The sequence below is a fragment of the Pan paniscus genome, chromosome X, assembly GCF_029289425.2.
Source record: "Pan paniscus chromosome X, NHGRI_mPanPan1-v2.0_pri, whole genome shotgun sequence".
In the NCBI taxonomy this organism is placed as follows: Eukaryota; Metazoa; Chordata; class Mammalia; order Primates; family Hominidae; genus Pan; species Pan paniscus.
The window spans coordinates 17,246,080-17,258,315 of NC_073272.2; the positions used below are offsets into that span (position 1 = coordinate 17,246,080).

General features: G+C 40.8%; 1 protein-coding gene across 4 annotated transcripts in view; it reads right to left on the reverse strand.

Annotated features, from left to right (window-relative positions):
- The window catches only part of PIR (pirin), a 110,536-nt gene that overhangs the window by 62,080 nt on the left and 36,220 nt on the right, over positions 1–12,236 (reverse strand). For all 4 annotated transcript variants that reach the window (XM_063601744.1, XM_008974156.4, XM_003805716.4 and 1 more), the window contains one exon: positions 10,727–10,933. In XM_063601744.1, the coding sequence (XP_063457814.1) occupies positions 10,727–10,933 (207 nt within the window). The remainder of the gene's footprint in view (positions 1–10,726; positions 10,934–12,236) is intronic.

Sequence of the window (12,236 nt, forward strand, 5' to 3'; positions counted from 1 at the left end):
GTTGGGTGGGGAAGCCAGTATTGTTCTTAGAGCCCAGAGATGAGAAGAAAATTAATCAGAGGCAGGTGACTGAAGGCAGTGGGACAGAAGAGCCTTGTTCTGGACATCAAAATGGCTTCCTTTAAAAAAGAGGCATTTAAATTTCTCTAATTGCTGTTTATAGTTGATCTAGGGTAGAAAAATTATGACCATCATGGTTTCCTTCCATAAGGTTAAAAACGATCATCTTGAACAATGAGAACACTTGGACACAGGGCGGGGAACATCACACACCCGGGCCGGTCGGGGGGTGGGGTTCTGGGGGAGGGATAGCATTAGGAGAAATACCCAATGTAAATGACGAGTTGATGGGTGCAGCAAACCAACATGGCACATGTATGCCTATGTAACAAACCTGCACGTTGTGCACATGTACCCCAGAACTTAAAAGTATAATAATAATTAAAAAATAAAACAAAGAGAGCAAGGGGGCTTTAAGGTTTTACGAAAAAGAGGTAAATTGTCATTGTTTTATTTCTCAACAAACCTGGAGGAGCCAGATCTTAATCAGTCCATATTGTATTCCAAACATAACAGCCATATTAATACAAGACTCCATTAGATGGCATCGTGAGAGCATTGTGCTTGAGTTTTGTTGGCTCAGGGAGGGAGGTAAAAGGTAAAGAATACAGATGAGAAACTAGCCCAGGTGAAACGTCATCTGTATAGTCAAGATATTTCTTTTTTTTTTTTTTTTTTTTTTGAGACGGAGTCTCGCTCTGTCGCCCAGGCTGGAGTGCAGTGGCACGATCTCGGCTCACTGCAAGCTCTGCCTCCCGGGTTCACGCCATTCTCCTGCCTCAGCCTCCCGAGTAGCTGGGACTACAGGCACCCGCCACCACGCCCGGCTAATTTTTTGCATTTTTAGTAGAGACGGGGTTTCACCATGTTAGCCAGGACGGTCTCTATCTCTTGACCTCGTGATCCACCCACCTCGGCCTCCCAAAATGCTAGGATTACAGGCGTGAGCCACCACACCCGGCCTATTCAAGATATTTCTAAAAACAAAAGAGAATAAATTTGAAAAGTTTAAAAAAACTAAGAGAGAGAAACACACAAATTACCAAATTTTACATAGGAAAGATAAGAACTTTTCCAATTTTCATACTTTAGAAAATGAATGTGTGTTTTGAAGGCCTTCTTAAAGCATTGGTTTATACCACTGAACACTGTTTCTCTGTGCAGAAACACCTCTACTCATGCTGTCTCTTTCTGCACCATCTAGACCAGGGGTGGCCAAAATGGATTCCCTGGGCCACACTGGAAGAAGAATTGTCTTGGGCCACACATAAAATACACTAACATTAATGATAGCTGATGAGCTAAAAGAAAAAAAAAATCACAAACAAAAATCTCACAATGTTTTAAGAAAGTATATAAATTTGTGTTGGGCCATATTCAAAGTTGTCCTGGGCCGCGAGTTGAATAAGCTTGATCTAGACATTCCACCCTTCTTCACCAGGTCAGTTTTCTCCTTTAGACTTAGGCCTGTTTTGTTGGACCTCCAGATTGGACTGAGCCTCCTCCTCTGCTTTCCCATTAGCCTGCCATGATTTCTAGTGTGCTGACTCACCACAGTATACTCATGCTATCAGTTGATATGTCTTTCCCTTCAACTGCATCCATCCAGCCCCCTGATTTTTTCACCTTTTCCCCTCATACCTCTATAGGGTCTTGCATGCAGCTGGCCCTCAGTAAATGTTTGCTGAACTCATCTCATTTTACTAAGCCAAAGGAATACTGAACAGCCCCTGGATCTGCAATGGATGGCAAAAAATGATTCCCTGTGATTTTTATGACAGAACATGCTGTTCCTTTAATCGTTACTATCAATGATTTAGAGCTCATTTGAGTTGAAATGTGTAAATACTTGGCTATCTTGGAGTACATAAACCTGTCCACAGGAGTAGAATTCCTTTTCAAAACAGATTTATTGAGATATAATTTACATACTATAAACTTCTAATGCTTCCAGTAATCAGAATTTTATCTGAACCCGAATTTGCTCAACACATTTGAGTGTGAGTTTGATCAAATTATTCAAAAGCTACATGATCCCAAGGATTTCTGCTTTGGTCAAAATAAAGTACTGTGTTTGCAGCTATCAACAGCATAGCTTTATATATGCTGATACCAGTTGTTTTTTTTGTTGTTGTTGTTTTTGTTTTTTTGTGAGATGGAGTCTCACTCTGTCGCCCAGGGCCCAGGCTGGAGTGCAGTGGCATGATCTCGGCTCACTGCAAGCTCCGCCTCACGGGTTCACACCATTCTCCTGCCTCAGCCTCCTGAGTAGCTGGGACTACAGGCGCCCACCACCACTCCTGGCTAATTTTGTTTTTGTATTTTTAGTAGAGACGGGGTTTCACCATGTTAGCCAGGATGGTCTCGATCTCCTGACCTCGTGATCCTGCCGCCTCGGCCTCCCAAAGTGCTGGGATTACAGGCGTGAGCCACCACGCCCGGCTGCTGATACCAGTTTTTAAAATACTGACATCCACTTTATTTATATCCATAAGAGCTCAGCTTTTAATGCAACATGCAAGAGTCTCAAGACAGCTCTCTGAAGCTGTCCTGCATTTTTTTTCTGTGGTTAGAAAAAATATGTAATGTGTTCCTGGGAAAAGACATACTATATCCTAAAAGGACAAGTCTTGATGGCCATAGAAGTGATTACAATAATATGCTAAAGTGACCACTAACCTTTATTGAAGTTGACACCTTGGGTTTTTTTAATAGCTTTTATTATGCTCTTAGTCTAAATTTCCCTGCTAAGTTACAATCCTGATCACTAGGGCCAACAAAGTATGAATGGCACAGGGTGTTACTTCTGGTTTAAAAGTGCACCTATCCATTCTTCATTCACTGGAAGGAGAGGGCTTGTCGCCACGACTGGAATGTACTTCTTAGGGATTAGGTCAGCAGGGACATCTTGAATGAATAAGAACATCTGGCACCCTTTGTGCACACCAAGAATGGTATTTCTGGGGTGAGTGGGCTGCCCTGGGCAAGAGGAAGCTTTTGTCCAGCTGATTTGAGCAGATCCTGACCACTGTTTATTTGCACATTCCTAACTGCAAATGAAGTGCCAACTATGGCTGCCTACCACAAGACAAGTTCTTTGAAGTTGCTGGGTACATTTCTTTGGTGTCTTCCTATTTACTAAACAAGACTAGCAGACCTAATTGTGCCTATTCTCAACAGTGAATCCAAGCCAAGTTTTGCACTTGTCTGTGGAATGTTGCTGATCATCTGCTCAGGCTACATGGCCTGTAGCAGGCACGTCCCGTAGAATGAACTGCTTCATGAAACCTGAGATGAGATGGACTGCATATAGCATGCTGGGGAGGCCACTGCACCTTAACCTCATGCCCTACTATTTAAAACCTTGTGAGAGAAGGATGCAAGAATATGCATACAACAAACGTTGGCCTTAGGCAAAATCCAGAGGTAGACAAACTTGGGTTTTTCTCCATCCCCATATTTTGCATCATTTCCTTCCTCTTGCCCTGCCATAACTCCACAAGTATCTGGTTGCCTATGCAGCCTGCATCAGGATGCCTAAATAGTTACTGCACTCTTACTATCCAAGTCTTTATACAAGCCATTACAAGACGTGATCCCTGCCCAATCTTTCTTTCCCTTGCTCCATCCACACAAGCAGAATTGATTCTCCCTATTCTGGAGTATCATGAGATTTTCACATACTGCTGTTTTCGTATTTCCTGTGTCACATTATACTTCTGCTGTTTGCCGGTTTCTCTCCCAAGCTAGACTGTGAGCATTTTTGAGGACAGTGGTTGTATCTTATTCACATTGTATCTCCAGGGAACTGCATGATGTACACACAGCAGGTGCCTAATAAGAATTAAGGGGAAATGGGACATGTAAATTAAATGCCGTCAGCCCAAAAATCTCATGAGTTATGAAGACAGAATGGCTGTGTGAATCTGGGCAGAAGTTGAGATGCTTGTCGGCCAGGACAGCTGAGAAGGCTGCACCAAAGAGAGGGGACCTGGGTTGGACCTTGGTGCATAGAAGCAAGGAGATGAAGATGGGGAAATCCTCAACTCCTTTTTTTCTACAGTATTTTGCAGAATTCTTTCTCCCCAAAATGCTCTGCTTCCTCCCTTGCCCGGTGTCAAAAAGAGACCAGGAAGCTCTCTGATTTATGTGGATATTTCCTTTACTTTCTCCCCCTATCTATCCATTAAAATACAGTTATAGAATGTCTTAAAAGGGGAATTTCACCAGAATTCATTAGGGTGATTGTGAATTTCTTAGGTGGAACTTTTTAAAGCACTTCTCATAGCATTGAATTAAACATGAACCATAAAAAAATCAATGGAAATAATCAGTGGAGAATGGAGTTGTTATCAGAAAGAAACACAAATTGCATCATCAAAAATCTTGGACTCCTAAAATGATAAAATCATATCGTTTCCAGAAACTGCCTCAAAGAAATAATGGCCATCCACTGTTTTAAAATGTCTATTTAATGTTGAATTTAACATTGAATATTACAGTATTTTTCTTAGCTCTTTTATATTTGTATCCATTTTTCTTATACTGAAAATCTTGATTTCTATAAACATTAACAAATTTACTAATTTGTTTTATTTCATAATACACATTAACTTGTTATGAAATTATAAAACCAACACTAACAACAAAGACTATGGAGTAAAGTTTAAAATATTTTTTGCTGCTCTTTTTGTCTTTAGAATATATCCCACTAAAATGTACAGCCAGGACATCATGTTTAAAAGCCCTTCAAATAAATGTTTTCTCTGTGTGGTTATGTTGCCAATATCTTTATACCAATTTTAGATTCTTCACTTGTTTCTATTCGTTTTTGATTTTAAGACTTGTTTCTTTTTTCTTTTCTGGTTTAACTTGATATTTTAAATATGTAAGCATTTCTATCTTTCAAAAGTAAAAATTAAAAGACATACTGAGGGAAGTTTCAGGTCCATCCTTATCCCTGCTACCCTCACCCCAAAGGGAACATTTGTTAAATATCCAGTTTTTAAATCTATCACAGAGCGCTCTGATTTATAAATACAATAAATTAAAAGAGAGGTCTTTGGAAGGGAGAATTCCTTCCCAAGCAAGTGTTGTTTTTCCTTTGCTTGCTCTCTGGGACAGCTGGAGCCTGTTCACTAAAGCTCCCTATGTCAGAAACCCAGTGCCCCTCTCACACTCTCTGCCATTAGGAGAGTATCTGTTATTTTTCTTTTTTTTAGCTAGATCCATGAACTTGCTGGAATATTTCAAAGGCAAAAAAAGTGTGCGTGTATATGTTACCTGTTTCCATGATTTAATAGTTTTTTTTTTAATGCTACTTCAAAATATTGTTCTCCTGAGCTTGAGAAGAAAAGAGCAGCCTCCTGTGGGAAGAGTCCAGCTCTCTCCACATCACACAGTGGACGGAAGCAAATGCAGGAAGACAAGTGAGGGAGGAGCTCCTTAAATGTGCCCAATATAATCAAAGAAGTCAAATTTCCCCTGAAAATGTTCTGAGTTTACTAAGATGCAAAAATGTTTTAAGTTTACCTTCCAGTATTCTGATTGCCCAAAACCCACTGCCGTTTGCATGTGCTATAAAAGTATTCCCCTAAAAGCCACATAAAATATATTTTTAATCAAGTTAAGGTAGAAGGAATACTGACAAAATTGCATTTTGGTGATAAAGTGTTTCAAATAACATCCAGCCCCTAAAAGTCTCTTGGATGAAAGCAAAACCTGGAAAATGTGGGCAGCTATTTCTCTCTAGTTCTGGTACAGGAAAAATCGTGTGTGTGCACCAGTGGCTTGCACACACAGTGGCTTGCACAGTAGCCAGGAGACTCCATCAGCTCTCCAAATCACAGGGGATTATTACAGGCTTGATTATAAATTACTTGTCAACCCACAACCAACACAGGCCAATTAGTGGGCAGGTTGCTCGTTGACTAGGAAAGAATTGCCCGAGGGACATGGGGTCTTCCAATGCTTGTACAGCTAAACCGGCAAGGGAGGGGAGATATCCACAAGAAATGGCTAGAAAGCCGATAAGTATATCCACTATTCTGGAGCTCAAGCCATGCCCTGAAAAGCTACATGGAAGAAGCTAAAGCAGATAAGAAGACACCTGCCTGTGGACTTCCAAGGGGAACCACAAGCCTCTGAACCTTTGTTTACCATTATTGTCACTGCTTGAAGAAACCTGCAAGAACAATTTGGGTCCTGCAAAAGAGTTCACATTTAAAGAAAAAAAAAAAAGATCAATCTGGCTTTTATTTCCTTACTTCCTAGTCCCTTAAATAGTTTATTTTAACATATAATTTAGCTAATTTTATTGTTCTCTTAACTTTTTAGTAAGCTCATTTTAAGCTTATTTCACTCATTCTTAATCCCTATATTGTCTATCTTCTTACTACTTTACCTTCATTTCTCTTATTCCAGAATCCATGTATATTTTAATGATTTCATTTACTCATTTGAAAATATTTATTGATCATCTGTTATGTCTCAGGCATTGTTTCCGGTGCTAAGTGCACAGTGGTATGATCTGAGTGAATTACATGAGATGTTTAGCAGGCATTTTTGAAAATTAAATTTTTTAAAGTTTGGTTATCATCCAGCACATGAATATACAGACTGTCCATCAGAAGAAAGATTCTTTTGGTTACATTTGTAGGCCACATGAAAACTGCCCAAAGATTTTGTATGGAAGTGAAAATAGCAACCACTTGTAGAGGGATTACTCTGCACCTGTTCTAAGTACTTTACAAGTAATAGCCAACCTAATCCTCCCAGCAACCCTCTGAGCTGGGTCATTATAATCTTCTCCATTTTACAGATGAGAACACTGAGGCACAGCAATCTTAAGTGACTTCTTCAGAGTGAGTCAGTGGTGAGCTGGCCTTGAACCAAGGCCATCTGGCTCCAGATTGCCTTTCTCTAACCCCAGTGGGGCTGAGGCCTCCTCAAGGTTTGCTTCTGACAACAGAATTTAGAGCAGCAGGAGGCAAGTAGAGGCGTGTTTTTGGAAAAAGAATTGTGTTCCAAAGAGAGCTGGCAATAATATTGCTGATTAGTTGTCTGATAAGGATGGAATGGGGTTTGGAGAATTTCATACTTTCATGAAATAAACATGTGATTTTGACCTTCCAAAAGTGACAGGAACTATTCAAACTATCCCATTTTAACCTTTTCTCCCTGTTCAGCCTGCACTTTAGACCATGCTGTCCTGGCAGAATCTTGTTCTGTCTTGGCTTTCCAAGGGTTGAATAAATGCTCAGACACATACAACCTGGGAAACAGGCATACAGCTACCCTTGGTAGTATCAAAAAGGCAGTTTTGTTGCTCATAAAAGCGACAGTATCTTATTCAAAACCCCCCTCACCTTTTTTGTGGATGTCGGGACTGAGGTCCAGAAAAGCTAAATAAGATTTGCCAAAATTCACAGTACTAGATCATTTGACATCTTCTATAGGAGCTTAATCAAATGATTTCTCAAGATGGGTAAACTCCTGTGTCTTGGATCCCATGCCCATTATGCATGTTCCAAAGAGTGGTCCCCAGACCACAGTATTGGCATCACCTGGGAGCCTGTTAGAAATGTAGACTCTTAGACCCCATCTCAGATGTGCTGAATCAGAGTCTGCATTTTATCAAGACCCTCAGGTAATTCACATGAATATTAAAGTTGAAGAAGTGCTGGAATTATTGCTAATTCCATTTTCTAGATATTTTAGTTGCAGAGATGGAAGTTGTTGTTGACTCTGTATTGGTTATAAATACACTAATCTCTTGAAATATATATTCTCAGCCTCACCTTGTAATTTAACCTAAAATTGTCTTCCTGATGCGAAACAATCTTCAGTTTCTTTTTATGGTAGGTCTAGATCTTTTAAGACCCAGTCATTCCTTGTTAATCAGATATTAAGGCTTCAGATGTGCAAAACTATGTTTCTTATGAGACCCACAAAGAAATCGCCAGTTGCTCCCTATCTTTAAAATGACTCTTACTGGTGTCCTTTCTTGAGTGCAGGTTAATAACCCTTCCCAAATCACAGCAAATCCCTTTAGCTTAGATGGCAGACATAAATCTCAGCCCAGCTCCTGTTCAAGTTACCGTAAATTAATCAAAATAATAACTGCCACTTATGTGATGCTTACAATGTGTCTGGCACTATTCTGAGAGTTTAATGTATAAAAAGTCACTTAATCTTCACAAAAAATCCTATTTAATAGATGAGACACTGAGGTCCAGAGAAAGTAACTGGCTTGCCCAAGGCCACACAGCTATTTCATGGTAAGGATTCTAACCCAGGCATTCTATCTCCAGAGTCCACGCAGGTAACCACTGCACCACGCTGCCTCTTGAAATCTAAATTAATGCTGCCCATGGTTCCAAGAAGCGTTATTATTAAAATTCACTCGTAAGAAAGACTGATCATTTACTTAGGAGAATATAATTCACTTCAGAGATTTTATTCAACAAAAATAAATAATAGAAGCTGGCAGGTACTAAGACATTATTTTACAAAGTTAAAACATTACCTGTGGTCTCTTATCCTTGGCTGTGATTACAAGACCACATGGTCTGCTGCTTGAAAGTGCTTTACTGGCTCCAACTTTAAATTGCCTTATGATTTCTACAAATGAGAAGTAGTTGTAAACTCTAAGGATTCGTGATATCACTGGCTTTGCTAATCAACTAAATCACTGGTCTGATTTCTCTTTTGAACTGCCGACAGTTCAACTCTTTTTCTAAATCAAATCTTATGGACAATCACAATATATGAAATCGGGCAAAGTCTTCTGCTTTGGTTGAAGCAGAAGGGGGCTTCTTGCCCTCTACTATCCATCTCACTATCCCCTAAAGGCATGTCCCTAAAACCTCAGAGTCCTGGAAACAGGGAAGGAAAATACCATGTGAGATGGAGTGAGCAGCTTCATATCTGTATTAATTCAGCTCCCTTTAGACCGCTCTGCCTGATACTATACTGAACAATATCTTTTGCTGCGACACCAGGAAGTCCTCACAGGATCTGAACCCTCTTCTGCAGAGCTCAAGGAAAAGAAACTCTTCACAAACAGCTGAAAAGGGCACTCACTGACCAATGCTTGGCAAAACAGAAACGAGTCACAGAAACACAACAAAGGGTCTTTTCCAATGGCAAAGTAAGCAATAGGTCTGCCAGGGGTGTGGACAGCAGTCAGGTATGCTTAACTTTGTGAACTTTGATTTTTTTGTCGTTGTTGTTCAATTACTTTTGTTTGCACTAGAAACACAAAACAAAATCATATACCTAGGCAGGGTACAGGTAAAAAAAAAACAAAAAAACAAAAATAAAAACAGTAAAACTTTGGTTATAGTTCAGGAAATACAAAAACTGGTAAGTCCCAACCAATAACCATGACCAATCTGTTAACCATCCCATGCATCCCATTGAGTGGTTGGTTAGTAGCCACTGCCAAGCCATTATCCCTGATGGTACACATCAAAAAATTAAAATTTACAGAAGTTAGTTTTAGATAGTTTTAAGTGCTGGTTGTGCACTGGGAGAATGGCAGAGTAACTCCCATTATCTTGATGCACTCAATGCCAGGTTCCATGTGTAGTACCCGATGTCAAGGCTTCTCCCAGATCCCCTCAGATCCCTTTTAACCATTTCTGTGCCTCCACTTCAAAGTTAATGGCCATAACCAATGACCATTGGGTAAGGGAGCATGAAAGCCCGGCTCCCTTGCCAGGGATGGGCTCGGACATCTCTGAGGCACGTTAATCTTTCAAAGTCCCTTGCAGGATCAAGGTAAAGCCACCCTCTTTAGGACTCTGCCTGAGATGGCAGCCTTGCTTCACTTCCTCCCCTGATTTGTCCTGATTCCTTTTACTGTTCTCCTAGGAACGCTTACTTAAAAATCTCTTGGATGGGAATCTTCATCTCAGGGTCTGCTTCTGGGAAACCCCACCTAAGAAAACACACTACCTCAGAGTGGTTGGTGTGAGGAATCTTATTCTCCCCAGGAGCAGTTCTGGTGTGCAATTAACATGGCATTTGCCGCACCCCTTTCCTCCCACAAATATGTCCATAATCTTTAGCCTAAATTGACTTATTTAATCAAAAAGGTGAGACTATAAACCCAAATAGTATAAAGTCCCAGTTGAAAAGAATGTACAGGGCATGTCATGTATGGGTTGGACAAATTGTCAAGTTAAAATTTAAAAATAAACTTTCTGCAATGTAGTAGTGTGCTTTCCTTACATTACTAAGTTGGACATAAGTAATTTACATAAATCTTTGTGAAGTGGAGTTTAGTCTTGCTTTTTGGTTGTTTGTTTCTTAAAGGTAGCAATCCTGCTGTACTAAGGAGCTATAATTTAAAGCATAAAATTGCACTATAAGTGAAAGGAATTAGGCTAAATCAGCACACATATTAAGACATACTTTGAAAATTGCTCCTCGACCAAACTTTATATGAGCTTGCTTTCTTGTAATTTTCCTAACTCTATGGGTTTGTAGGCAGGAAAAATTTCTGAGTTTTCTTAGATTGCACTTATTCTGACAACTATGAATCAAGTCCATCCCATGGGACATGAATTTTGGTAAACCTAGTGAGAGCTAACAATCCAGAAGGGGCCAGCCTTATGTCACTGCATGCCTCAGGTTAAACAGACACAATAGCCTGGCTTACCTTTATTCCCAGGGCTTCTCCAGAAATGACAGCAACTGTCACACCATCCTTACTGGGTTTAGGGATTTCTTCACTTTTCAGTTCCTGGTACTGAGGCTCCACCATCTTCTCTGAGCTCCTCAAATTAACCCACAGTTGTAGGCCATGGGCTGGCTCCTCTGAGCAAGGCATCTCAGCGTGCAGAATGCCCCGGCCCGCAGTCATCCACTGCAAACACAAAACCAACAAGAGGGAAATGTAACCAAGCTCCTAATAAGTCTATAGGTGGAACAATTACAACACCATCACTAAGTGAGACATCTTACCAGTGCTGCTATCAGAGCCCCTGGGCATCGAGGGGAATAATAAACATCAGTGACAATTGCTGGGGCCCTTTCCAGTTTTGCAAATGCTTCCTGTGCTTCCTCACTTGAAATCAACACATCGGAACTGGAATTCCCACAAATGGAGGAATCCTCTCTTTGACTTCCCTGAGTCTTAGATTAAGCTCTAAGATGGGGAGTTGCAGGAAGATAGTATACTGGGCTGTGTTCTCAGGAGATACAACTTAAGTAGTGAAAAAAGCAGGATTGGGCAGGGGGAGAAGCTCCCCAGCAATGCAGTTACTACAGAGGCTTTAGCCAATCCAACAGGGAGCTCTGGAGTTGAGATGAACCTTCAGAATTGTCCCGACTTGAGACAATGTGGCCAAGTTTTTATATCCCCACATCAGCAAACCATTGACTGTGGGCCATCCCCAAGTGGAAAGCACAACTTTGGGTGAGGCAATTCCCTGCTGCAGAGGGCAGTTCCTAGGAAGGGAAGCCGTTGTGAGCCATCAGCAGCCAGTGTTCCCAGACATTGGAGGATAAATATGTGGGCCTACAGATACATTTGGAGGTCCCCAGTATCCACTATACTGTGGATGGTTAACTTGTATCTGTACTTGCTCAGTTCCAGTAATGGAACCCTCGCTACTTGGAGAAACAATTATTGCCTCCACTGTTGTGCAGATTCTTCAAGTGTTTGTTCATGTCTGTATTAAAAGCAGATTAAGGACCAGCCCCAAAGACTAAATCTTGGAATCTGGAGATGAAGGTATGAACATCATAGATGCATTTCCTACCTGTCTTAGTTTGAGTTCTCCCACAGAAGTTGTGAGACAAAGACATGTGCAGGTTGTTTATTTGGAAAGTGATGCAGAAAGCACAAGTGAGAGAGTAGGGAAGAGTGAGGCAAGGGAGAAAGCCAAAAAGAGTTGTTAATGAGAAGGTTATATCTGTGGACATCTGGAATTCAATCCCAGATGAATTCCATATATGGTTCCACTGGGAACCATATATGTACTTTGAAATTGTTGCATGGAGAAGAGGGGAAGCTAGGGTATTTAGACTCTAATTCCCACCCTTCACTGACCAAGAGTTCCCATGGGAGTGTTAAATCACTGACACATATGGTCTGCCCACATATGGTCAGTGAGGGCTGGAGAAAGCCCTCAGACAGAGTAACAGCACTTGAGATGGTACTGTAC